Source organism: Neolamprologus brichardi, chromosome 22 (assembly GCF_056152115.1).
Source record: "Neolamprologus brichardi isolate AB-2024 chromosome 22, ASM5615211v1, whole genome shotgun sequence".
Classification (NCBI taxonomy): Eukaryota; Metazoa; Chordata; class Actinopteri; order Cichliformes; family Cichlidae; genus Neolamprologus; species Neolamprologus brichardi.
Genome location: NC_142124.1, coordinates 30792092 through 30816511, shown reverse-complemented (window position 1 = coordinate 30816511; position 24420 = coordinate 30792092). Strand labels below are relative to the sequence as shown.

Genomic DNA, 24420 nt, shown 5'->3' with positions numbered 1-24420 from the left:
ACTGCACTATAACAGAATATGACACAATAAGTAGAAGCAGAGTCTGTTCCTTTAAAAGAACAGAAAAGATAAATAAATAAATCAAACATGTATATATGATTGGCTCTCTCCAAACAGCAAGCGAGCCAGATGCATACATTTTGTTATGCAGAAACTGTGCACTGTTTTTTTGTACATGGGGTTTGAATTCTGCAGTGTTTGTTTGTGATCTTTTAAAGGATTTTTCAGACCTTTTATCTTCTCTGCAGTCGTATTTTGTGCTGTAATAATATTTTTGCTCCTAGTTTCTGGCCACTTGCAGAAGAAGAAGGCTGCTTCGCTCACGTGGGAACTCATAAACACAGGCCCTCTCTGCTCAGCCCGCAAATTAGTGAGTTCAGTCGGGTTGCTGTGCGCCTGTAGGCTTGACCCTGCCGCTCAGAGGAGAAAATCAAACGCTCACGTGGCAACAGGCAAACATGAGAGAGGGCGAACATGGCCGATTTATTAAGGGGCCAAATTGGGGATAATAGGCTTAGCTTATTTACCCTCCTTTTCACTAGCGGCCCCTCCTCTACCTTCATTTCAAAGCCAATTATTCCACCAGTGTCCACTATGGGAAGCTGGCAGTAAGTCATCTCCATGGCAACGCTGCCCTGACTCTCCTTCTCTCAATTTCGCTGTTTGTCAGAGTCCTTTTCCTCGTCATTGTGTTTCTAACTGTGACCTTCTCTGCCAGCGCGCACACCGGTTTCACTTTGTTATCCCGTTTGGCTCTTTGGAGATCTGAGTGCTTGCATTTGCACAAATATGCACAAATGTGACAGTAACACACACGCACTTGAAAAAAAAATGCTTTTGTGTGTTGTGCAAATAATCCTGCTGGATGTTCTTGGCAATCCGCATCTCCAGCTCAGCCTCCTGTGAGTTTTCTCTGGCACCACTCGAGTGTGTGAGTGCGAGTGTGTGTCGGACGTGGCTGATGTAGCTCTCTACGCTAACTGTCCTGCTGATGACGGTCAAACAACAGATATCTGTGTGCATGTCAGCGTGTGTGCTGTGTGTCAACTGGGTGTATATGCGTGTGCTTAAAGACAGGTCAAGAGCCAAGTGCCTGGGCCTCAGTCTGACCCCTGCACAGCTTGTTACTGTGTGCGTGACTGTGCACAAGAAAAAGTACAGCTTAATACCTGCAACTGTCTGTGTGTGTGTGTGTGTGTATACAAACTAATTAGTACAAAGTATACATCAGGCTCTATTAGCTTTATTTGCCATGATCAGACAGCAGGGGGTGGTGCATTTTTGAGACCAGACAAACACACATAACCTTACCTGACAGAAAGGCAACCTTCTCTTTGAGGATGGGAAGCACCTCCATCGCTCTCATCTCCTCATTTCTCCTGAAACCTGTGAAGAGATGAGGAAAGAAAACATGGGGTTTGAATACAAGAATGAAATAAAAAAAAGCTTTTCCCTTTTTCCCTGTTCTTGTGCAGTTGAAGAGCCCAGATTATTTGGGACAGAGCAGATTTTGTCTAGTTGTAATCTGGTGATCTGCGGCTTTTAAAACTCGGCGTATTCAGTCCCAATTTTGGATTGCTTGCATCAAGAGGAAAAAGTCTGTGAGATTCCCGCTCTCACGCTCACACATACACACAATGAGACAGCGGTCAGAAACAGTAATGGTGAGACTGTGAGGCCAGACGCAGAGCTGCTAAAGCTCTTAGTGTAACAGAGGTGAAACGGGGTGAAGAAACATTAAATGTCACAGGCCACTTTAGCTCCCATCAGCTAGAGTCATAATAAAATGCCGCATTTATTGAAAAAGACTCTGAGTAGCTGGTGAATTTTCACATCTACCAAACACTGAGTGGTGGAAACGCTTGGACTATAAAGATTAAGGAACCTTTAACTAAACTTTGCTCTGCAGTGTAGCGATTAACATTTTCACCTGACATGTAAAACTAAGAGCTTCCCAGTTAGAGAGCACAGCAGACACACATACACAGTTCGTCCCACCCCTGCGTAATATGTACTGTGTTCACAGTGAAAGCAACGTGGCGACCACAGCGACTATCGGAGTATCCACAGGCGACCAGAGACAAACTTTTCTCAACTTCCAGGTGAGCGACTGATGCAACGACCAATGAGAGTGGTGAATACGGTTCGCATAAAAGTTTTGAATGTTTTACTCATTTATATACAGGCTTTGCAAATAACGGCTCACATACCAGCGCAGAGCTATTACTATGATGGTTACCACGTGGTGACACGGACTTTGATCCTATTTTTGTTCTTTTATAACAACTCTAATTATTCAATTCAATAAAAATATCTTCGACGTCCACGTCACTCTGTAATCACTGCAACTTTGATTGCAAGCAGATTGTGTTGGAGGTAACGAAAATGAACAAGCGGCACTCTGAAAGTGCGAGGCAGCATTTACTTTTAAGGGATTAGTGTTGGAATTTTTACATATTCGTTTTGCTTTCTTTGTCCTTTTTAAATGTACAGGTAAGATAGTCCAGCACAGAAGCTCAGACACACAGCTATACAGAGGGTGATGTTGCAACTGTTTAAAGCTGTTATAGCTAGGGATGGGTACCGGTATCGGTTCTGACATGAATGGTAGTAACCAGACCGAAAAGCAGCGCACATTTCGGTGCTTTTTTTTTTTCCTGAGCTGTGATACACTTTAGATTCTAGCCAATCATTTTACGTTTTGAGGATAGTAGGCGGGTCCAGGTACGTACGTTCTTTTAGAGCAGAGCTACAGATTAAAAATGCCCAAGGCTAAGCGGTCAAAGTCTGGCTGTTCTTCATAGCAAAAGATGCAAACTCAGCAGCTGCAACAAGTGCTTTAAGGTGATACTGTGATACTGTCAAAGGAGGTAACACCTCGAATCTGATTAAACACCTGGCGACGCATAGCGTTTTTTTAAAAAGCCGAGAAATGCGCCGTATTTGATAGCTTGCTGCGAGACCTCACACCGAGCACATCTACTGCGGGTGTGGTGCCTGTTATCGGACTCGGAGTTAGCAACATCCCCCAAAAACCCGAAGAGGAGAGTCCTGGCCCCTAGCCCTGCCAGTGTAGCAGAAATGATGAGGATGATGATGGCAGCAGCAGCCGTTCTTCTCTGCGTGAGTAGCTTAATGTTGTTCGTGTGTAATTTACGTTGAGTAGTTTAACCACGTTATTACATTAATGCAGTAAGGTGAACTAGCAAACATCATCTTAGCTACATGCGGCTGTCTTCTTGTTTGATGGCAGATACTCCTTTCTCCCTGGCCAAAAAGGCTAAAATGACCAAAGAAAAAGTGGAAAACAGTTAAACATGAGAGGTTTTTGGACAAAGTTTGTGTTTTTTCCATTGTTTAAGCTGCTTCCAGCCAAGAGTGATACCATATATGCCCTATAGCTGCAGAAAAGGCTAACATTGTTATCTTTTTACAAAAAAAACAGCTGAGCATGAGAGGTTTTTGGACAAAGTTTGTGTTCTTGATTCTTTAAGCACCGGTTTGAGCACCGTTTCAAAAGTACCGGTTTGGCACCGGTATCGGATAAAAGCTAAACGATACCCATCCCTAGTTATAGCTCAAGATTCCTGTCTAACTTAAGAATTATAAAGTAGTGTGCTGTGTTTTTATTGGACAGTCATAATGGCACCAAGCGGACCAATCATAGTCGTCACAGTCTACACTGTACTATATATATCAACAGATGACTATAACACATGAAGTCTACGGATTGCCAAATTGACTGCATTTTATTCACCTTGCAGGACTATAAAAGTCGGCACCAAAGTGCTCAGCAGTCTATCAAATATCTATAAACGTCAACCTCATTGTGGTTTTAGGGGTCGTCAGGGATGCCGTATCATTACGACTGACCTTCTAGAAAAGGTGGCTGACAAAATGTTGGAACAGCAGGCAAGAGACAAACACTGTTAACCATAAAGCCACAAAGCAAATGATTCTGCTACATAAGTAACAAAGCCTGCCTCCTTATTAGCCCAACACAGCTGTGTGTTTTAATACCACAAGCACTTCGGTCTCTGCGACTGCAACCCATAAATCCCGGGCAACTCCAACTGACTGTCAGCAACGAATGTAGAAAGCATCTCGACTTTCCTAATACCCCTTCCTCTATCTGAGGAAAACATGATGATTGTCTAAATGGCACGGTTATTGAAGGCCGTCGAGCTGTCAGCCACAAAACATGAATATAAATAAAGTTACCTTCACCGCTTCCTCTCTCAGTCTCCCAATGAGTGACATTTTCCTATAAATAGTACTTGCTTGTATTCACTGATGAATCACACAATGGTGGCTGACCCTTTGGTTTCCTCATGAAAGCATAAACTTTCTCTTCATCACGGCTTCTCCGATACTGCCGGAAAAACTCCTCTGGTGTAGACCATAACGACTGATGTGTTTTACATACTGGTTTGTCTAGAATAGATAATGAGAATAAACTGGAGAAAAACCCCACAGTGATAATGTGGGCTGTAAACTGTCGCCATGGAAATGTCAAGCTGAACCTCATGGGTGTGACGGTGTCAAACAAGAGAGACTTTGCCGGAAGAGAGTGAACAGCTGGACGGGGATAGTCAATAAGAGCAAACCTTTTCAAGCAACTCCTGTACACACAGAAATCCCTGAAGTGATTAGACCCACGGCCTTAAAACACAAACACACAAACACACAAACACAAACACGCACAGGCAGAATAAGCCCCAATTTTGTCCTTCAGACAGAGCAGCGGTCTAGTTTATATGACTGATGGCCCGGACGAGTTATATTTCCCATGTGAATCTTTTTCTCTTCTTCTCTCCTTGACATTCTGTGTCCCACTGACGTTTGCCTGCTTTTTATTGTCAACCTGGGTGTCAGAGTAATGCCTGATTTATTTTACCGAGTTAAACCTTCAGTGTGTGTAATGGTGTACATCTATCCCCTTATGGGCGATTCCAGAAATATAACTCCACAGCATGGCAGCAGGTAGGTGTTTGGCAGTAATGTGCAGTGTAAACACAGTGTATGGATTAGCACAAAGATAATACAGTGCTGTGCAAAAATCTTGAGCCACTCTCCACTCTTACATTTTGCTAGGAAAATGGGAAGTAGGCACACAGAGTTATTGTAACATGACTGATGCTCCTTTGTGTGTTAGCTTCTACTGCCCTGACAGTGTGTTTGGGATCATTATCAGGGTAAAGAATGAAGCTGCTGCCAATCAGATGCAACCAGATATTATCGCAAGGTGGATTAAAATCTGATGGTACTTTTCTGCATCCATAATTCCATCAATTTTGACAAGATCTCCAACACCACTGGCTGAAAACCACTGTTCAGCCAAGTTCTTTTCCAATTCTGTATACCTTCTCCCCGTTTCCCTTCCTTAAGAAAAGCTTCTTGAATAGCTTCCTAATCCAGAATTGTATTCAACATACTCCTCCTCGCATACAAGGTCTTGAACAATCAGCCCCCATCTTATCTTAATGACCTTATAATACCGTATCACCCCATTACACTACTTCACTCTTGGACTGCGGGCTTACTCGTTGTTCCTAGAGTATTTAAAAGAAGAAAGCTGGAGGCAGGGCCTTCAGCCTCTTCTGTGGAACTGGCTTCCAGCTTGGGTTTGGGAGACAGACACTATCTCTACTTTTAAAATCAGGCTTAAAACTTTCCTTTTTGCCAAAGTATATAGTTAGGTTTAGATCAGGTGACCTTGAATCCTCCCTTAGTTATGCTGCAATAGGTATAGGCCGCTGGGACTATTTCTTTTTCAGTCACATTTCTCACTCACTCTGTGTTAACAGACCTCTGCATTGAATCTTTACTTCTTATCAATCACTGGCTCTCTTCCACAGCGTGTCTTTTATCCTGTCTAACCCTGAGCCTGGTTCTGCTGGAGGTTTCTTCCTTTTAAAAGGGAGTTTTTCCTTCCCACTGTTGCCAAACTGCTTGCTCATAGGGGGTCATGTAATTGTTGGGTTTCGCTCTGCATGTATTATAGAAGGGTCTACCTTACATTATAAAGAACCTTGAGGTGACTGTTGTTGTGATTTGATGCTGTATAAATAAAACTGAACTGAATTGACAGCCACCCTTCCGCTGTGATCATTTCTGATGAGGTTTCAGTGAATAAAAGATGGGTCAACTGAAGGGCCACATGGTTTTCCCAGGACCTGGATATTCCCACTTCTTTTACCCTCCATTTTTCCAGGCCCCGCAGGACACACTCCACACCATGCCGAGATTTCCCAAGTTTTAGGAACTCTTTGGGAATCACAACGTTGGTGCAAAAATGTGATTTAATTATTTATCATAGATTCGTTTAAAAAAAAAACCAAAAAAAAAAACCCAGGCTGCTAATAAAAAACTGCCTAAAGATACGAACTCCAGATATCAACAGACTAAAGTGAGAAAGCAGCCTTGTTCAAACCCACTTTAAACAAAGCAAAACAAAGACTGGCTTCTTGGAAGGAAAATATAAAGAAATAATGGATTTTTTCACGTACACTACCTCCATGACAGAAAATGTAACAAGCGGTTACTGTATTTAGCTCATTATTGTGCAGTAAGTGTGTAGACACACACCATTGGTATTATTTTCATAGTTCTGGCAATTTTAAGTCTTCTCTCCTCCTGAGAGTTCAGTTACATTAATCATTTTCCAAGATTTATCAGCTCCAAATCCAGCTCAGCTTCGTGACGACAGAGCTAACGTAAATAATAACACTACCCGCTGCAGTACTACAAATTAAACTCAAGAGCCCTACGCTGCGTCCTCTCAAGCACCTTCAATACGTGCTCTTCATCTGACGTTCAATCCTGCAGTATATGTGACACGCTGTCTAACATGTGCAATTAAAGCTGTTAAGAGATCAGCAGAGAGAGAGAAAACAATGTAATTCATCTGACTCCATTTTAGTCTTATGGTGTAGTGGTGAAGTGGTAAGACACACACAGACGCACATTTACACACAATTTGTTACCGCATATTACATAACAAGTACTGTAAAGGGGAGGAGTACCGTCTCTGTCATCCCTTTAATATTATTATCATACAATTGCCAGGTCTCTCTTGAAAATGAGATTTTTAATCTCAATGAGATTTTTACCTGGATAAATAAACAAACGCTCAGAAACACACCCCTCTCGGGCACTGAAGTGTTTTTGAAATTGCGCTCCAGTCTCTGGTCTCTGCATGGCGTCGTATTTACAACTGTATGCTAATGAGATGCTAATTCATTCCTGCCACCGGAGGAGATGGATGAGAATCAGGACTTGTCTCTATTTTTACTATTCTTCTCTCCTCTCATTTGTCTCCTTCCCTCCCTCAGGGTGCCACAAAAAACAAATTAGCATGATCAACTACATTTACCACTGCGCTCCTGTAGAGAATGAGCTTGTAGCTCTTTATAGATGAAGCATGAGAGGAGGGGAGTGCAGACAGAGAGCTCTGCTCTGGCTCTATTTCTGGGAGCTGCACATGGTCCAGATCGGCTCTCTGAGGAGACGGAGAGCGCTGGGGGAGTCAAACTGGGTTGAATCTCAGGATTATTTATTGATCGCTGCGTTTCAAATTCGACTTCATCAAACTTAAAAAGACGTAAGCTTGGGTTGTCCGAGCAACACTTAAAGCCAAAAAGGGATGGTTCCAAAATGTGAAAGAGGCATTCATCTGTCACGTTTGAGAGGCTGCAGCCAGTGAGACATTCACAGTTATTCTGTGGCAGACTGGAGACCTGTGCAGGCTACACCCTGCCTCACCCTACGACAGCTGGGAAAGGCTCACCCCCACCTCTCTCCATATGATCCTGCTGTATCGGCAGCTTTACCTTTAAGTCTCTTTATGAAAAATTAGGACACAAGGTATTAGGAATCGCTAAATGTGCTATCAATATGGGTAAAAGTTAGCTTATTTTTCTCATCTGTCACAGACGGTATGTTCCAACTAGGGCTGCCACAAACGATTATTTTGATAGTCGACTAGTCACCGATTATTTTTGCGATTAGTCGACTAATCAGATCATCATCCATTGGAGGTAAAACATATAGATTATTGCACCAGCAGCATCTGCTCTTATATAACTATCATTAGCTTACAGCTTTAAGTGTGTAAGGTATGTGCTAACTAAAAATAAAGACAAGATGATAGTTTATTAAATTTTAATGAAATTTGCAGATTGTTTCTGTGAAGTTTAATAAACTCCTTGCTATCTAAAATATAACAGGACACCGGAGTCTATTCTCGAGCATCTCACACTTCTGATAATCAGCTGTCTGCTTGAGGTTTATTCAGCTGTGTGAAAACTATAACTTTAATCTCAGCCAAACCGATTTACTCAGGAACAAATAAAATACTAAAAAAAAGCCAAACAATAACATTTTGAAGTTATCTACGTGACTTATATATATTTAACCTGAGTAGTGAAAGATGGCGGTGGGTTTAAAAACGATTCTCACGGGCCCTAGTTAGCCTAGCCCCCGGCTAGCTATCGAGCTAGTGGCTAACAGACGTCTCCGAAAACGTCGGAGCGCTTTTGAAAATATGTGGTGTCTTGATGAACTGAGCAGATATTTGAGGTTTACACAGCTACATTCTCACCTGAAAATATGTTTAACGTTTATTTTGTGACCCAGAAAGAATAATAAGAGTAATATTAAAACTAACTAGCTGCCACCATTGTTGGAAACTGAGCTGGGCTGCGCTATGAATTCTGGGACACAGCTTCTTCTTCTTCGGGGTTTAACGGCAGCTGGCATCCTTGTACATGCAGTGCTGCCATCTTCTGTTTCAGTCCGTTATTACACTCTTAAATCCTACTACTTATTCCTGCGTCTTTTGTGATCTTACAAAGCTTCAAACGACACGTCAACAATTTAATCAGTCGTCGACGATTTTGATAGTCGACGTAATCGTGACTAGTCGACTAATCGTGGCAGCCCTAGTTCCAACAACAGACCGTCATAACAAACAATGATGTTTTCTACCTTTAACTCTCTGTAATGTGAGTGAGAGTGGCTCACTCCAACATGGTCCTCTCAGGCACAAAGCTTTGGCCTACCGACCTGCTGATCACAGCTTCTGTTTACAACGAGCAGCCAATAAGAAGAAAGACATCTTAAAGTCATGGGGAAGGGAGCTAAGGCAGCTTGTTTCAGGCAGAGGAACTGAGAAGTTGCAGAGGGCCCAAGTAAACGATAAACAGGGATTGTTTTGTTTGTTAACTCATGTAAAGCGAGTGTAGTGGAGTTAGAACTGAAAAAAGTCAATTAAAAAATGTTTATACTTCTTTTAGGTGTTTTTAATGCAGTACATTGAGTGATTAATACATTAGCAAGAAATGAAACACCTATTCAAGGTTTATTTATTGTAAACACCGTGAGAATTTACTTGTTTTGACTTACATGACAAGGCTTGGTTGGATTTTAGAAAACTGGGATAAATGCTTTTCATTTTCTAGACAAAGAGGTGTAAAACATGTGACCTGGGAGCCAGAATTGGCCCAGTAGTGACTTCAGAAAAACTGAGCTGTGCTATTTTAAAAAAAAAAAAAAAATTCTTATATAAGGATAACTCAGGAATTAAAAGTGTCTAAATGTCTTTACATTGACAGAAGGCAGAGTCTATCCTATGATCTATATGAGCCGTACGTCCCCTTTGATTGAAGATGAGTTTGACATCACTGATCTAGACCAGCTATGAAAATGATCATACTTTCTATGAATTACAACCTTACGCGACACATACAACTGCTTTGGAACAGATTGTCTAACGCTGTGGTCATCATGTGACAATACGGCCATTAAATTACAAGAAAGCTGCTTTTGTAGCAGCTGCCTACACGCTGCTGCCTGAACATTACCTCGCAGCTTAGCTCGAGCGCGATGTTTATCGGCGCCGCTTATTTACAGCAGCGATGCCAAGCTAAATGCTCAAGAAGCGCGCTTATCGAGGTGAACTGCAGCATATGCGCACAAACGGATAAGCCGGCATGTTTTCACCACAGAGTGATTCATCTTCTGAAGCAAAGACAATCTTTGATGTTGCTTGCAGACCTGCTGTCTGATTGGCCGGCTGCCACTGAGCAGGAGGATAATCAAAGGTCAATGAAAAACCTAATGTTGACAAGAGACGAGCAGAAAACCGCTGTGTTTGGAAGAGAGTGTGTAAAAAGAGCGCACAGTGAGGCCTTGTAGTTGTTTGAATTTGCTACAGTACGGCGACTTTTATCAGATTAAGGTTTCACGCAGACTGACCAAAACACACATACACACCCCATCCTTATTTCCAGAGTTTATCTGAGCAGTATTTTGGATGGATTTCTTCTTTAATCATCAAAAGTAAAAGGTAAGTTTAAAGACACAGCCACCCCACCCTCCATCACCTCCCAGCACTCTGCAGTGCTCTGGGAACAGAGAAAGTGGCACAGCAGCTAAATATAGAGTGGCCAGGTCACACCCACACCCGCACAGAAGCAGACTGGAGAACAAGGGTTTCTGGGTAAATGATGAACAAAACCAACTAGGAGGAACCAGGAAAATTAGTAAGCTAATGAAACTCATCATTGTGTCATAACTAGGCTGAGGAAAGAGAGGGGGGGAAAGAGAAGCGGTGTGTGACAGCGAAGGAGGAATAAAGTAGACGTCAGGGAACGATGGAGGGACGACTAAGTTCAGTTTCCATTGGGTTGATTGAGGGATGACGAGGAAGAGCACAAAGGAAAGGATGGTGCTGACTGTATGGTAGATTCTACGTCCCCCTCTCCTGTGCATCACCAGACAGGCAACACTGTACCTGTCAGCGGGACGAGGGAGGAACCAGTATAAGCATACTGCCACTTGTGATTGGCTGTCCAGCAAGCCATGCTTGAAAATTCTTCCCTAAATTGTAAAACCTCCATAAATTGCTGTGGATTTGGCTTCGGCTGCTGCTGAAGAAATGCAGCCCGCTCGCAGCATCATCTAATCATAGAGTGACTGGCCGATGTGCCGACGGGATCCCAGTCCGCTGCGGGCAGAGCTGCCGCAGCTGAAGCTAATCCTGAGATTCCTGAGGGGAGATATTCCAACCCTGCAGACAACCAAAACCACCCATTTTTGGTGATGTCTACACATCCATATGGAAAGCTGGAGCAAACATTTCCAAGGAGAAATTGGGTTACCGGTGCAGACACTTGGGCTCTGTGGACAAACAGTATCACTGAGAACCTCGTGTGGCATTAGGTGAGCTGCTAATCTGTCTGTCTTTTGGAGAGACAGGTAAATGGTGGTAATCCTCAGCGTGCAGGAGGGGCAGCAATTATAATATGCCTGCACTGCATTTATGAATGAGGAGAAGCCGCTTAGCAGAGGAAGTGAGTCGTGAGGTTGTAGGCAAAACGCTTCAGCTCCGCCCACGTACAAAGTGATCTTCTCATAGTTCACTGCTTTGCAGCTACTGTAGCTAAACCTCTAACGTACTTAGCAGATTGCCATATGTCAACCGAGTGCTTTTCCTTCACTCGTACTTGCTTCAATCGGCTCAAATCGCCCATGTTGTTGCTCTGCAGCCGCTCAGTATTAACCTATGCTAGTAGGGGCTGGGATTGTATATGTAAACGTTGACTGTATCAACTTTACAGCACCTCCTCCCAAGAGCCAACAGCACCTAACTCGATGGTGATGTTATGCCAAGATAGATGACTGGTTGAAAGTGGGACTTGCACACCAAAAAGACCGATCATGGCTGTGTTCACTTGACAAGAAAGAAGCAGAAAAACGAAAAGGAACAAAGTGTGACCCGATGATGGAGCGTTGTTATGTTTATCTCTTTACTGCAAAGAAGTTCTTTATAATCAGGATTTCTGTCTTCTCTGTTGGGCTAAAGTGAAGAACCAAAAACAGCACAAAGTACTGCATTAAACATTAGTTATTATTAATCTAATCTCACCTCGCTTTCACTGTGCATCTTTTCCTTCGTCCCCTCACCCCTCACTGGTCACAGCAGAAGCTGCTCCTCCCTGAGCCTGCTTCTGCTGGAGGTTTCTTACTGTTAGAAGGGGTTTTCCTTCCCACTGTCTTCACTTTTTAGCTAACAATCTAAAGCACTTTGAGGTAACTTTTGCAATTTGGTGCTTAATGGCACATTATTGCTACATCTTTCATGCATTAAACAGATGTGATTTAATTCTAGGGACCTACAACACTTTAATCGTCTGATTAAAGTCTTAGTACAGTAACCACATTTCAGCACTACATGCAATGTTCAGTAAGTGCAGAGAAATTCATGCAAATTGGTTTTTAGTTCACCAAGTCTAAGAATTTTTAAAACTTAAAGAGGATAGTGAATTAAATACAACCATGACTCTATAAGGACGTATGATGTCACAGAGTTTATGTTACAACCAATGATTTAACTGAGTCACGTAGGAATGCTGGATTCGAGGAAGTGCTTGCTACGAGAGTCATCAAACAGCCAACCACGAAAATTTACGATCCATTCACAACGCAATGAAGTACACAGCCAGTGTTCATTTGAACCTTTCCAATTCAATGACAAACTGTGAAAAACAAATTACACTCCTCTTTTCTTTATGATCAATAAGCCATTAGCTACCAATGAGGAGGTCATTACCTTGCAGATGATGTCTACATTCAGGAATTCAGGGAAACTGGTGTCCAATGCCAATCACTAAATGAAGAATTATCTGAGAAGTCGAGATAGAGGAAAACTGTATCCCATAAGACAAAAAAAAGCACACCTGGGTGAATTTTTCCAAGGCAACAGAAAGTCCCAACATTTCCCGTGTCGCCTGTGCTGTATGAAGTGGGCGAGACAAAGTTATCACTGATATGACTACACCCATGGGGGTGATGCCAGGAATGTCCATCATCCTTTGCTGAAACTCCCGGATCACGGCCAGTTCGTCTTCGTTGCAGGCCACGACTGGAACTGGGCTTGTGTTACAATATGTACATACTTGGCACACACCTCAGAGGCCTGAGATGTGTAGTGGCCTCTGAGTGGGCATTACTCAGTTTGCTAAACACCACAACAACAACAACAAGTCTTCCCCAGAGGCACTGTAACAAATACCTCAGAGGTCAGTGTGTGTGTGTGTTTCTGAGTTCAATATGAAGACAGAATGCGACAGCTGTGTGCACACCAACAGATGGGACGGGTGGTACAGTCAGCTGAGAGGAGGAGGAAACACTCGCAGCATCTTCCTGTGAGATTAAAGAGCAGTTATATCTCATAATGGCTATCCAGCAGCTGACTGGGAGCCATCGCTCCTAAACCAGCTGTTACGGGTCAACAGAAACCAGATTCGCGCGCAAGAGTGTGAATCAGTGCATAGCTGTGGACTTCCCACATTCACAGCGTGCCATAAATTCCCTGCTGAGGGATGTGTGGGACTGGCAGGAATTCCTCTGGGATAAAGGAGTGGACAGCAGTGTCTCCACGACAAAAAAAAGATACCAGACAGAGCAATTTTATTTGATTGCATGCCCATTTTACTCATAAATACTACACGCTCAATGGATTTAATTTCATTTCTACACTTTAAATTGATTTAAGCGAAGCGTGCATTAAGCTATTTTATGTTTCCTGTGGTCTAAATGTTAATTTGAAGGCATTTCCTTCCCTATGAAGAAAAAGATGTATTTCATTTAGATTTTTTTAGTACATTTAAGACTATAATCTTCCAGACAGAGTCATCTCAGATAAATCCTAAACTGCTAAGCCTTACCTCCTTAGTAAATATTAAGCTTCTCAAGCTCCCCCCCCCCCCCATCTCAATTTGCATATGAAGTTCACAGTGCCCCTAGCATTGTTCCACAGAGTGCTGCTTTTCTGTGTTAAACACATTAAGAATATTGTTTTAAGAACAAACAGAAAGGGAGACGCAATGGGAAAAAGCAGCTCTCCTCCCCCTTTGCAACTCTATTACAGCTAACCTGGCTGTATCACACTTAATAACAAACATGACACACAAGTGTTCGCAGGTGTGACTGCAGTTCCAGCTCTACTGAATCGACTGTATTTGTCTTTTTGTCAGCAGTTGGTTAAACTCCTCCGCTACTTTTAATGTTCTTCTGCAATGTTTTTATAATGCAACGATGCCATTTTGCTTTATTTTAGGCAGACACATCAGCAGATACACTTCTACATATCAAATAAGATGCCTCCGCCACACCTAGAGACTGGTTGGTGAACTTCTGGTTGCTAGGAGGAAAACTGCCACAAAGAGGGTGCTGTACCAAAAACCTCCTTGTGATTGCCTTAGTTGCAAGCAGTTTGCAAATGCTCACTAACCACTAAAGGGGTGCAACCCCATTTGGAAATGGAGAAGGTCCATCTTCAAAGTAAAAGCTGATTTTTAACCTGAAATCAACCCATTTAAAACAAATTAAAAATGAAAAAAAAAAAAGTGCAGCTTCTGCTTTAAAGAATGACAAAGACAGTTTCACAACCGCTTGGTGATTGGTCAGTGAGTGTTTGCGCAAAAGTCTTCCCTACAAACTAAAAGTGACTGTGGCAATCTGCTAGCAACCTAAGCCTTCCCAGTGAGGTTTCCTCTTCGAGACTGCCAGCAACCTCCAGCAATCACTCAAAACCAGTCAGTTAATGCAAATTTTTCCCTACCAACTGGTGGTTGCCATGCAGTCGCCTACAGGTCTCTGCGTCTGCGTGACCAGGGCCTAATGGACTACTCGAGCTGCTACTTTTGCACAACCTGCAAGCAGCTTAATAGCTCACCAGTGCCCTAGCTCTGCCTTTAGTGCCGTTTATGATTTGATCACAGTCATATGTGTCGTCACAGACTCCTGTTCTGTGAGATCTCAGAACAGCCACAACGCCAGATCAGTGCAGATGAAAAGAACAATCTTCTTTTGTCTATATGTGGTTTGAATTCTTGACAAATGGCTCGTGTCCCATCTATCAGTCCTACTGATACTGCACAGCTCACCTTTGACTGGCTGCTGTGCCAATATAACAATGACCTCACTGTGGCCACAGTTGGCACTGACTGTACATACACACAAAGTTAGAAACCAGTTTACAAGTAAGAACGTGTTCATCTGGTCAATTAGCCACGTTTAGGTGCCATCTAAGTAAATTCTGCATCAGTCTATGAAATGCACTCTTTCAGTGTCACTACTTTCCCTTTACCACCCTTACACTGATAAGGTGTCTGTGTAGCACTTTCATTGCAGTGAAAATCATTTGCCGTTGATGAAAACGAGCAGCGATCTAAAAGCATTCAAGACTGAACAGCACAGCCTGGGTGTTTGTTTCCAGTCCGTTCAGATTCTCCGTGTCCTTCCCAATTTTCCCCTTTGTGTCCCCAAATCGGAGTTTTGGCTTGGGAGACCGAGACAGAGCGCACACCATCTTTCCCTTACCCCCGCCTCTTCCTGTTCTCCCCATCCATCCAGACCTCTAATAGCAGGGTAGGCTAACCGAGCGAGAAACAGGCCAGGGTTACCCCAGCGACCCAAACACAGCAGGGGAGAAGGGAAAAGGGAGACTAGAGGAAGCAGGAATAAAAGAAAGACAGCGAGAGAGACGGAGAGAAAGAAAAGGCAGCTTGTTATTGGTGCCAAGAGTTCAGTCGGCCGGGTCTTTTAATGCCACCTGATCCTATTCTGACGAACCGTGACGAGACAGAGAGAAAACGACCGTTACAACAACAAGTTTTGTTTTTTTGTTTGTTTTTTCTAACCCTCCACCCCAAAAAACTCTTCTACTGCTGTAATAGTGAGAATAAAAACTCATTTTCCTTCCACACGTTGCTCCTGTCACTTACTGAGATTACACAGTAAGTGACAGAGGAGTGGCCCTCCTACAGACGACTGCTGCAGATCAGACACTCCTGCAGCATTTTTGTGCTTCAGCTCTTCCAATCTGCTCGAACACGCCATCTTGAGGCGATGCTTTCAGATTGCAGATTGCAGCTGATTGCTGAAGATTTATGCCAAATCATTTCAACAAGCACTGAGGCAGATTACACCGGGTACTTCTGGACAGACGCAGACAAAAAGGGTTGAGAGAGAGAGAGAGAGAGAGAGAGAGAGAGAGAGACGGTGATAGAAAGCACATCTGTCAGGGTTCGAAAGCTTTAACGTCATTACATAAGAGCACTCAACTCACCCTCCCATCCCTCGCAACCCACTTTCCAGTCACCCAGTCAGACCAGTGGATGAGGAGGCCCAACAGATGGACAGACATAATTCCCCCCCCCCCCCCCCCCCCTTCTAAACCACGAAGTGATAACTGTTAAGCAGCAGGATGCTTAAGAAAATCACCATGCAGAAAGGCTAAACAGTCACACTAAACCAAGTGTTTTTCAGATATAACCGCGTTTGTGTTGCTTTCATCGCCTTTTTCCTACAGGCACTGAAGCTTTCTCTATAAAGACCCTGAGGCTTTGGAGCAACCTGCCAACTCACTGTCCTCCTTTGTGTGTAGAATTTGAGGGCTGTTTTTGTTTCTCTTTACAAAGCCAATACTGCTGATAGTCTTAGAGTTTCTAATTAAGAAGTTTGCACAAATGGCTCTATTCTAATTTCCTATGAAATAGTAACATTTCTCACTGAAGAACAGAGCAGAAATAACTTTATATGTCAAATTGGTCATTAAATGTGTCGTTTCAGCAGCACATATTAACCCTCACACGAGGAACGTAGCCTACTTTAAGTGTCAGCTGCACCATGAGGATAGTAAAAAGGAAGATTTAGCACAGCTGATTGGAGAAAGGACACAAGGAAAAGGTCATTTAGGGTGAGTGATTCTGAGTGAATGGCAGTTTGTGTGAATAAATCATGGAGCAGGCAGCGTAAGTGTCCATCTCAACTCATTGCTAATAGCCTGTTATAGCTATGGGGAGAGGTGCCAGACATGGGTAGCTGTCCACATCCTGTATGTTTTGGGAATAGATGGGAGGGGCGGAGCATTGAACCGCCCTTCATCAGTGCTATTAGACAAGAACCTTACAATGTCCAACACCAACAGACAAGAGAATGGACAGGAACAGGGGTGAAATTTAACAGAGCATCCAAAAAGTATTCACCCCATAATGACAAAGTGAATAAACTCTGCTTGAAATTCTTGCAAACTTATCAAAAATGTAAAACAAAAATATAACACCTACATGTCTGTGAAGGTTCTCAGTCATCCAGGTCATTGTAGTCAAAGGAGCTTGCAAAGAAAAGCGTCTGGACTTCTTTAAGTTGCTTGAAGACGTTTCACCTCTCATCCGAGAAGTGAACTGAAGAAGCTTCTCGGTAGAGAGGTGAAACGTCTTCAAGCAACTTAAATAACAAGTACATGTATTCACAGCCTTTTCCATGACACATACAAATCGAGCTCAGCTACCTCCTGTTTCCAGTGATCATCTGTCAGATGTTTCTGCACTTGATTGGGGCCCACCTGTGGTAAATTCAGTCGACTGGCTATGATTTGGAAACACACACACCTGTCTTTATCATTGAGGATAGTAATGAGCACAGTGGCCTCCATCATCTGAAAACGGAAGAACTGTGGAGCCGCCAGAACTCTTCCTACAGCTGGCTGGCCAGTCTGGGCAATCGAAGTAAAAGGGCCTCGGTCAGGCAGGTGCCCAATAACCCGATGCTTACTCTGGCAGAGCTCCAGCATTACTGTGGAGTAGAGCTGGGCGATGGAACGATAACAATATGTATTGCAAAATAACTTTTTCTCGATAGAAAAGTTAAACTATTGCGATAGGCCTCATCTCTCTTGTCCTCTTAAAAAAAGAAGAACAGCCAACCCAAATTAACTAACGCAGAGTCGAACCAATCACAGCCGCAGCGTCACGTCACGTGACTTGTTACGTACAGCACAAGTGCCAAGCCGCACATGTTTATTTGTTTGGAAAGCAGCCAGCCACCGTGCCACCCGGGTAATGGAGGAAATGAGTGTGCCGACTAGAGAAAAATCAACCGAGAGCGTGAGCGAAGAGAAAACAGATGATGGTTCCGATGCCGGAGAGATTGTCGAACGGAAGAGCCACAGAAGTTCCGTAGTGTGACGGTATTTCGGCTATTTCAAGTCTGACAAAAACAGAGTAGCGCACACTGTAAATTGTGCCGAAAGCAAGTCTGGAAATACAATAAAGCGGTGCATGCTCAATCTCTGACTGGAAGCGCTAATTCGTCATTCGGCTTTTGTCAGACTAAAGTAACTGTTAAAACTGTTTGAACAGCTCAGCTATACAACAAGGAGAGATTGAGAATTTCCTTTTAGTTCTCAGTTTATTTGATATTGACAAAAGTTAGTCAATTTTGTCTGTTCTTCTGTAAAACAAACTAAGATTCATTTTCAGAATTAATATTTTGTTTCTAAGTGGAATTGACAATTTAGTCTGTTTTGTTTGTTCTATTTTGAAACTTAAACGCTTTAGCGGCTGCCTTTTGTGTAGTTTGCCATATTTGCCTTTATTTATCTGAAAAAGTCTCATGTTCCTTGAGTACATCTACCCTGTTGAACTTATTATGGGAAATAAATATTTAAATCAAAACAAGCTGCTGATTATTTCACATTTTACTTGTGAGCAACGGCACATTTAAAACTTACAAATATAGTTATTTGGCTTATATCATGATATATATCGTTATCGCCTGAAATGAAAAAAACATATCGTGATATAAAAACATCTTATATCGCCCAGCTCTACTGTGGAGAGAAGAAAACCTCCCAGCAGGACAACCACTTCTGCACCTCTCCAACAATCAGGGGTGTATAGTAGAGTGGCCAAGCTGAAGCCATTCCTCAATAAAAGGCTCATGACATGACCTGGAGTTTGCTAAAAGACACCTGAAGGACTCTCAGAGGACGAGAAACAATTTTCTGGTCTGATAAAACCCAGCTTGAGCACTTTGGTCTGAACAAAGTATCACATCTGGAGGAAACCAGACACCGCTCACCAGCTGGCCAATACCATCCCTAAACTGAAGCATGGTGGTGGCAGCATCAAGTTGGGGGATGTTTTTCAGCAGTGGGACACTAGTTACGGTCAGGGGAAGGTGAATGCAGCAATGTTCAGGTCCACCCTTGATGATGACCTGCTCCAAAACGCGCTGGTCCTCAGACTGAGGCAAAGGTTCATCAACAGGACAACAACCCTAAGCAAAGAGCCATGATACCAAAGCAGACGCTTCAGAACTACTCTGTCAATGTCCTCGAGTGACCCAGCCAGACTTGAATCTGACTGAACATCTCTTTACCCACTTAATGTATGCTAAAACCCTTAGCAGGATAATACTTTTTAAATTTAAAAAAGGTCTACATTACATCTGTAAAGGGGCTTAGGTCTGCTCGTGTGCATGTAAAAATAAACCATACACACCATATTTCTTTTGAAATATACCGACCTCCCTGACCCTCCACCCTCAGTAAAATACACTCCCCTCTTGCACCACCAGCACACACATGGATATAAACGGGCCTTGCAAGAAAAAGAATCATATGTTTTACCTGCTATCTGGCTCGATACATCTCCTTTTGGCTCTTTAGGAAGGGATCCATCTGTAGAAACACAGATTAAAAAAAAGAGCAACTGTTTTTATCCCCAATTAAAATGCATGACACAGAAATAAAAATACACATCGCAGCCAAAACAAATTTGGCAAATGAATTCACTCAAAACAAAGTGGAAAGAAGTCCTGTAAGACTTCATGAAAACATTAAAAGAACGTTGTATCTTTTATCAACAGCATTAATGATAAACATCATATGAATGTTTTTTCAATATCAGAGTTACTATCAATACCAGTGTGTCATAAACACTTCCGATTAAAATGCTCCTACATTTGCTATTAAATAGAATAAATGGTAAGTACGGCTGAAGGAAAGTTTGTGTTTTAAGTTTCTGGTAAAGTACTGGAATAATAACAATTACGCTCTATGCTACAAAGTGATTAAAGTTGATCTGAGCAGGATCAGAATGTTAACGATCAATTCCATGAAAATCCATCCCATATTTGTTGAGGCTTTAAAACTCCAAAGCACAACAAACACAAACTTGTCAGGTTAACATGCCATCAATGTGGCCAAAAAACAGAAGACTAATCAACTGCCAGAAAAAAATCTCAATGATTAAGAATACTGTTTATTACCAGCAAAGCCTTAGATTAATAAGATAAACAAGAACTGGCTGTCTTCAAAGGGCTTCCGCATTACTTAGGATGGAAAAATCCCCAACATTAATAAGAGAAGTGATATTGCCTTAGTCACAGGAAACACCTTACTATGGGGGGAAGAGACTCCCTTCATCATGCTCTCCTCCCTTAACTAGTAAAACATTATAGCAAGGTACCAGGAATGTGATGATTCCCACGACCCCTAAACACCATGTTCTGCTTACACCGGACCCGAGCATGCCGGAGTCATCTTCTCATCAGCCTATAACTCATGACCGAAGCCCGGTGGTTTCTCTGCAAATTCAACAATCAGTCCATTGATGCAGCCTATAGCCTGTGAGTGAGTGAGGCCGCTGCTGTGACGGAGGGGAAGATACCGTCAGCGTCATGTGCTGTCAACATGTAAACAGGGTGGACGCTCGACGGGCTGACTCACTGACACATGCTCGATCTATTCTGACTCAGGATTGCTGCTTCCTGTTTAATGGTACAGACCGCTGCGCTGAGGCAGAGAGAAGCTGACTGCGGTACTGAGTACATGATCTATACCAAGTATCTAACAATATGCACTGAGGTACGTGCAGTTTGATTTCCACTGTTAGGGTGGGTGCTCATATGAAACATGGCCAACGTTTCAAATAATAGGGTCGGTGTATAAATGAGCAGAACGTTTTTCCCCCTTTATGATATCACAGAGAGCGGATATCCCTAATATGGCCATCCGAGGCATAGATCTCCAGCTGTGAGCACAATCTCTACCTACTGACCCTCTCTTTGCAAGAGACAACCAATTAGGGCTGCCACGATTAGTCGACTAGTCACGATTACGTCGACTATCAAAATCGTCAACGACTGATTTAATAGTCGACGCGTCGTTTGAAGCTTTGTAAGATCACAAAAGACGCAGGAATAAGTAGTAGAATTTAAGAGTGTAATAACGGACTGAAACAGAAGATGGCAGCACTACATGTACAAGGATGCCAGCTGCCGTTAAACCCCGAAGAAGAAGAAGCTGTGTCCCAGAATTCATAGCGCCCTGCTCAGTTTCCAACAATGGCGGCAGCTAGTTAGTTTTAATATTACTCTTATTATTCTTTCTGGGTCACAAAATAAACGTTTAACATATTTTCAGGCGAGAATGTAGCTGTGTAAACCTCAAATATCTGCTCAGTTTATCAAGACACCGCATATTTTCAAAAGCGCTCCGACGTTTTCGGAGACGTCTGTTAGCCACTAGCTCGATAGCTAGCCGGGGGCAAGGCTCACTAGAGCCGTGAGAACACCGGACTCCAAGCAAATCCTTTTCAAACCCACCGCCATCTTTTGTTCCTGAGTAAATCGGTTTGGCTGAGATTAAAGTTATAGTTTTTACACAGCTGAGTAAACATCAAGCAGACAGCTGATTATCAGAAGTGTGAGATGCTCGACAATATACTCCGGTGTCCTGTTATATTTTAGATAGTAAGGAGTTTATTAAACTTCACCGAAACAATCTGCAAATGTCATGAAAATTAATAAACAACCATCTTGTCTTTATTTTTAGTTAGCACATACCTTAAACACTTAAAGCTGTAAGCTAATGATAGTTATATAAGAGCAGATGCTGCTGGTGCAATAAGCTGTACGTTTTACGTCCAATGGATGATGATCTGATTAGTCGACTAATCGCAAAAATAATCGGTGACTAGTCGACTATCAAAATAATCGTTTGTGGCAGCCCTACAACCAATCAAAAGAAAGTATCTTTAAAGGAACGGCAAGGGAGCTAAAACAGCTAGCTTCAAACAAGTTAGACTGAGTGCACAAAGGCCTTTTCACATAGGAAGCAGCACCTACTACACTCTGAAACCTATCTATCCTATTACTGAGCAAAGCGCAGCATAAGCTCATTGGTGAGGAGTACTCACGCATGACGTGCTGTGACCGACGCCTACAGTTGATTCTGTGCGTATCTCAGTTTAAAGAACTTCATAACAAATTTACATGGAAAGCAGTGTTGTGGAAACATGCTTCGAGCTGTCGATCCTGCAGAGTCCATCACTAAAAATATGGAGCTATGGTCTATCTTAGGGCGTTTCCACACCTGCCTGTTTAGTCCTTTTAAAGCAAACTGCAGTTCATTTTTTCACTTGGTGCAGTTAGTCTGAGTACTGTGTGACACTACAAGTTTGGGTAAAAATACTTCTGTACTGGGATGTGTTGAGGAGCTGTAGATGTTCAAATGTCAGTATGAGTCGGCAACTAGATGTGAAATGAATGTAAACTCAGTATTTTCCAGTTGTCCAGAACGCAGCACCTTGTTCCTGTATTTACATTTGTTGCTCCCAGACACATCTGGCCAATAAGCGGACAGGACATCCTCACGTGGTCTGTAATGACACGTTGTGGTTTGCTCAGCGTTCACTTGGATTTTTCTCTGTGTAAAAAGAAACCAAATCACAGGGAAAAGCTACACGTTTCCAAACTCATCAAATGATTCGGACCAGAGTAAACAAACAGGTGTGAAAACACCCTCAGTGTAGACGCTCGTTTGAGACATAAGAGGCTACCTGAGGAAAGCATGCAAATCATTTGTGTTGCGACACACTTTTGTTTACCAGGAAACCCTTTCAGCCGGATGGCACTAAGGCATCCCTGTAAATTTCTACACTGCATTACAGGTCCTCCCTTACAGCTGAAAAAAGATTTTTCTGAAGTAATAGTTTAAGCCGCATTAAATAAATTCCTTAAATCACACCCAGAAGAGTCAGCTTTTAATTAAAGCAGCAGCAAAACCTGCTCTTCACTGAACTTGCAAAATTATGAGACATCTATCCAACATATACCACGTTCATAATCAGGTGGTTTAAGGTAAGACAATGAAATCCAAACCAGGAAGTCCAACAGCAGAATAATGCTCTGGACAAAGATTTATAGCACTCTTTGACAGGGTTGCAATTATTTTTCATTAAACAACGATCCATCGGGAATCTGCACCTGCAGGTGTGTAACAGTAAAAAGCAAAAGCTGCACTAGTTTCAAACTTTTAGCCAAGATTGGCTAAAAGTTTGAAAGTGACCCTGCTTTGTTTTGCAAAAGTCTTCTTTAAGGAGGTCCAGCCTGGCTCCATTCATGCAAAAATCAAACATCTTCTGCTGTGAGCTTTGGTAGTAGGTAAGCAACATTTTGCTGGTGGCAGTTCTCAGTAATGAACATTTAGCAGCAGAGTACACATAAAACTACACAAGACCTAACTTGCAGGCAACAGCAGCCTCACGCACAAAACAGTGCATGGGAAAGTAGAGCCGAGCTGTCGAGAGAAGGCCAAAGATATCAAGGAAATGTTCTCTAAAGCCGTGTACCTGGAAAAACAAAATCTTCACAAAGACTGAAAGAGATGAAGGGAAAAGGCAAGAGAAAGACCAAACACCTACATACTTCACATATTTGCCATGCCAAAGATGTCCGCTTAAGCCACAGTGTGCAACAATGTAATACCAGACTTACAGTAGTGGCAGCCCACAGCTTATCCCAATCTAAACAACAACACTTGTAGCTGAGCCAGTAGTCAAACATGCATGAAGGGGGGGTAAAAACACAACACGTGTGCACGAAAACAGGCTTTTCCTCTGCGATGTGGCCGTTACAGCAGTGGGTTAATCCAACCGCACACAAACAGACACGCATACACTCTGAGCCAACGTTGTTAAGACCATAGTAGGATAAGCCCACTGCTGAACCGTCAGCCAAGCTCTTTGGATGAACTTAAACAGAGCTCGCACACATACACACCGAACGGCTTTTGAGGAAATGACACGGCGAAAACTCCAACGGCCCGATTCCCATTGAACAAATCCAAACTTTCCTCTCCCAAAAACGGAGATAGAGCGAACTCACCGAGCCCTGCTGAACACTGGCTGCACTGTATCCTTATGGAGCCCCTTAAAAAACAGACAGCTCTCTCTTGTCCCGACACACACCGTTTCTGACTCTTAGCCCGCATTAACACGGGACCACCCTTTCTGTGGGCCCCTGCCTTCCCCTTCTCGGCAGGCACACTCATCGTTTGACTCACACACAAATAGGAAAGAGTCCCTTTCATTTAAAAAATACCGACTGTCTGGCTCACACTGACTGAACTGAGGTGAGTGTCTTAAAAACAATGAGCAATACCCAGCTGTCAAGGCTGCCTTGGAGAGTTTAGAGGCAGATATAGCTGCAGGGTGGAGAAAACGTTTAAATGTCAGAGGCCACAGAGAGAGCACTTAACAACATATTACCTAAGGGATCATCTGT

At 42.8% G+C, this 24420-nt stretch overlaps 1 protein-coding gene across 1 annotated transcript in view; it reads right to left on the bottom strand.

The window, feature by feature from the left end:
• Positions 1 to 24420, bottom strand: part of LOC102785757 (triple functional domain protein) — an 86233-nt gene that overhangs the window by 45311 nt on the left and 16502 nt on the right. The window contains 2 exon segments of the mRNA XM_087835124.1: positions 1312 to 1386; positions 19481 to 19531. Coding sequence (XP_087691250.1) covers positions 1312 to 1386; positions 19481 to 19531 — 126 coding nt within the window.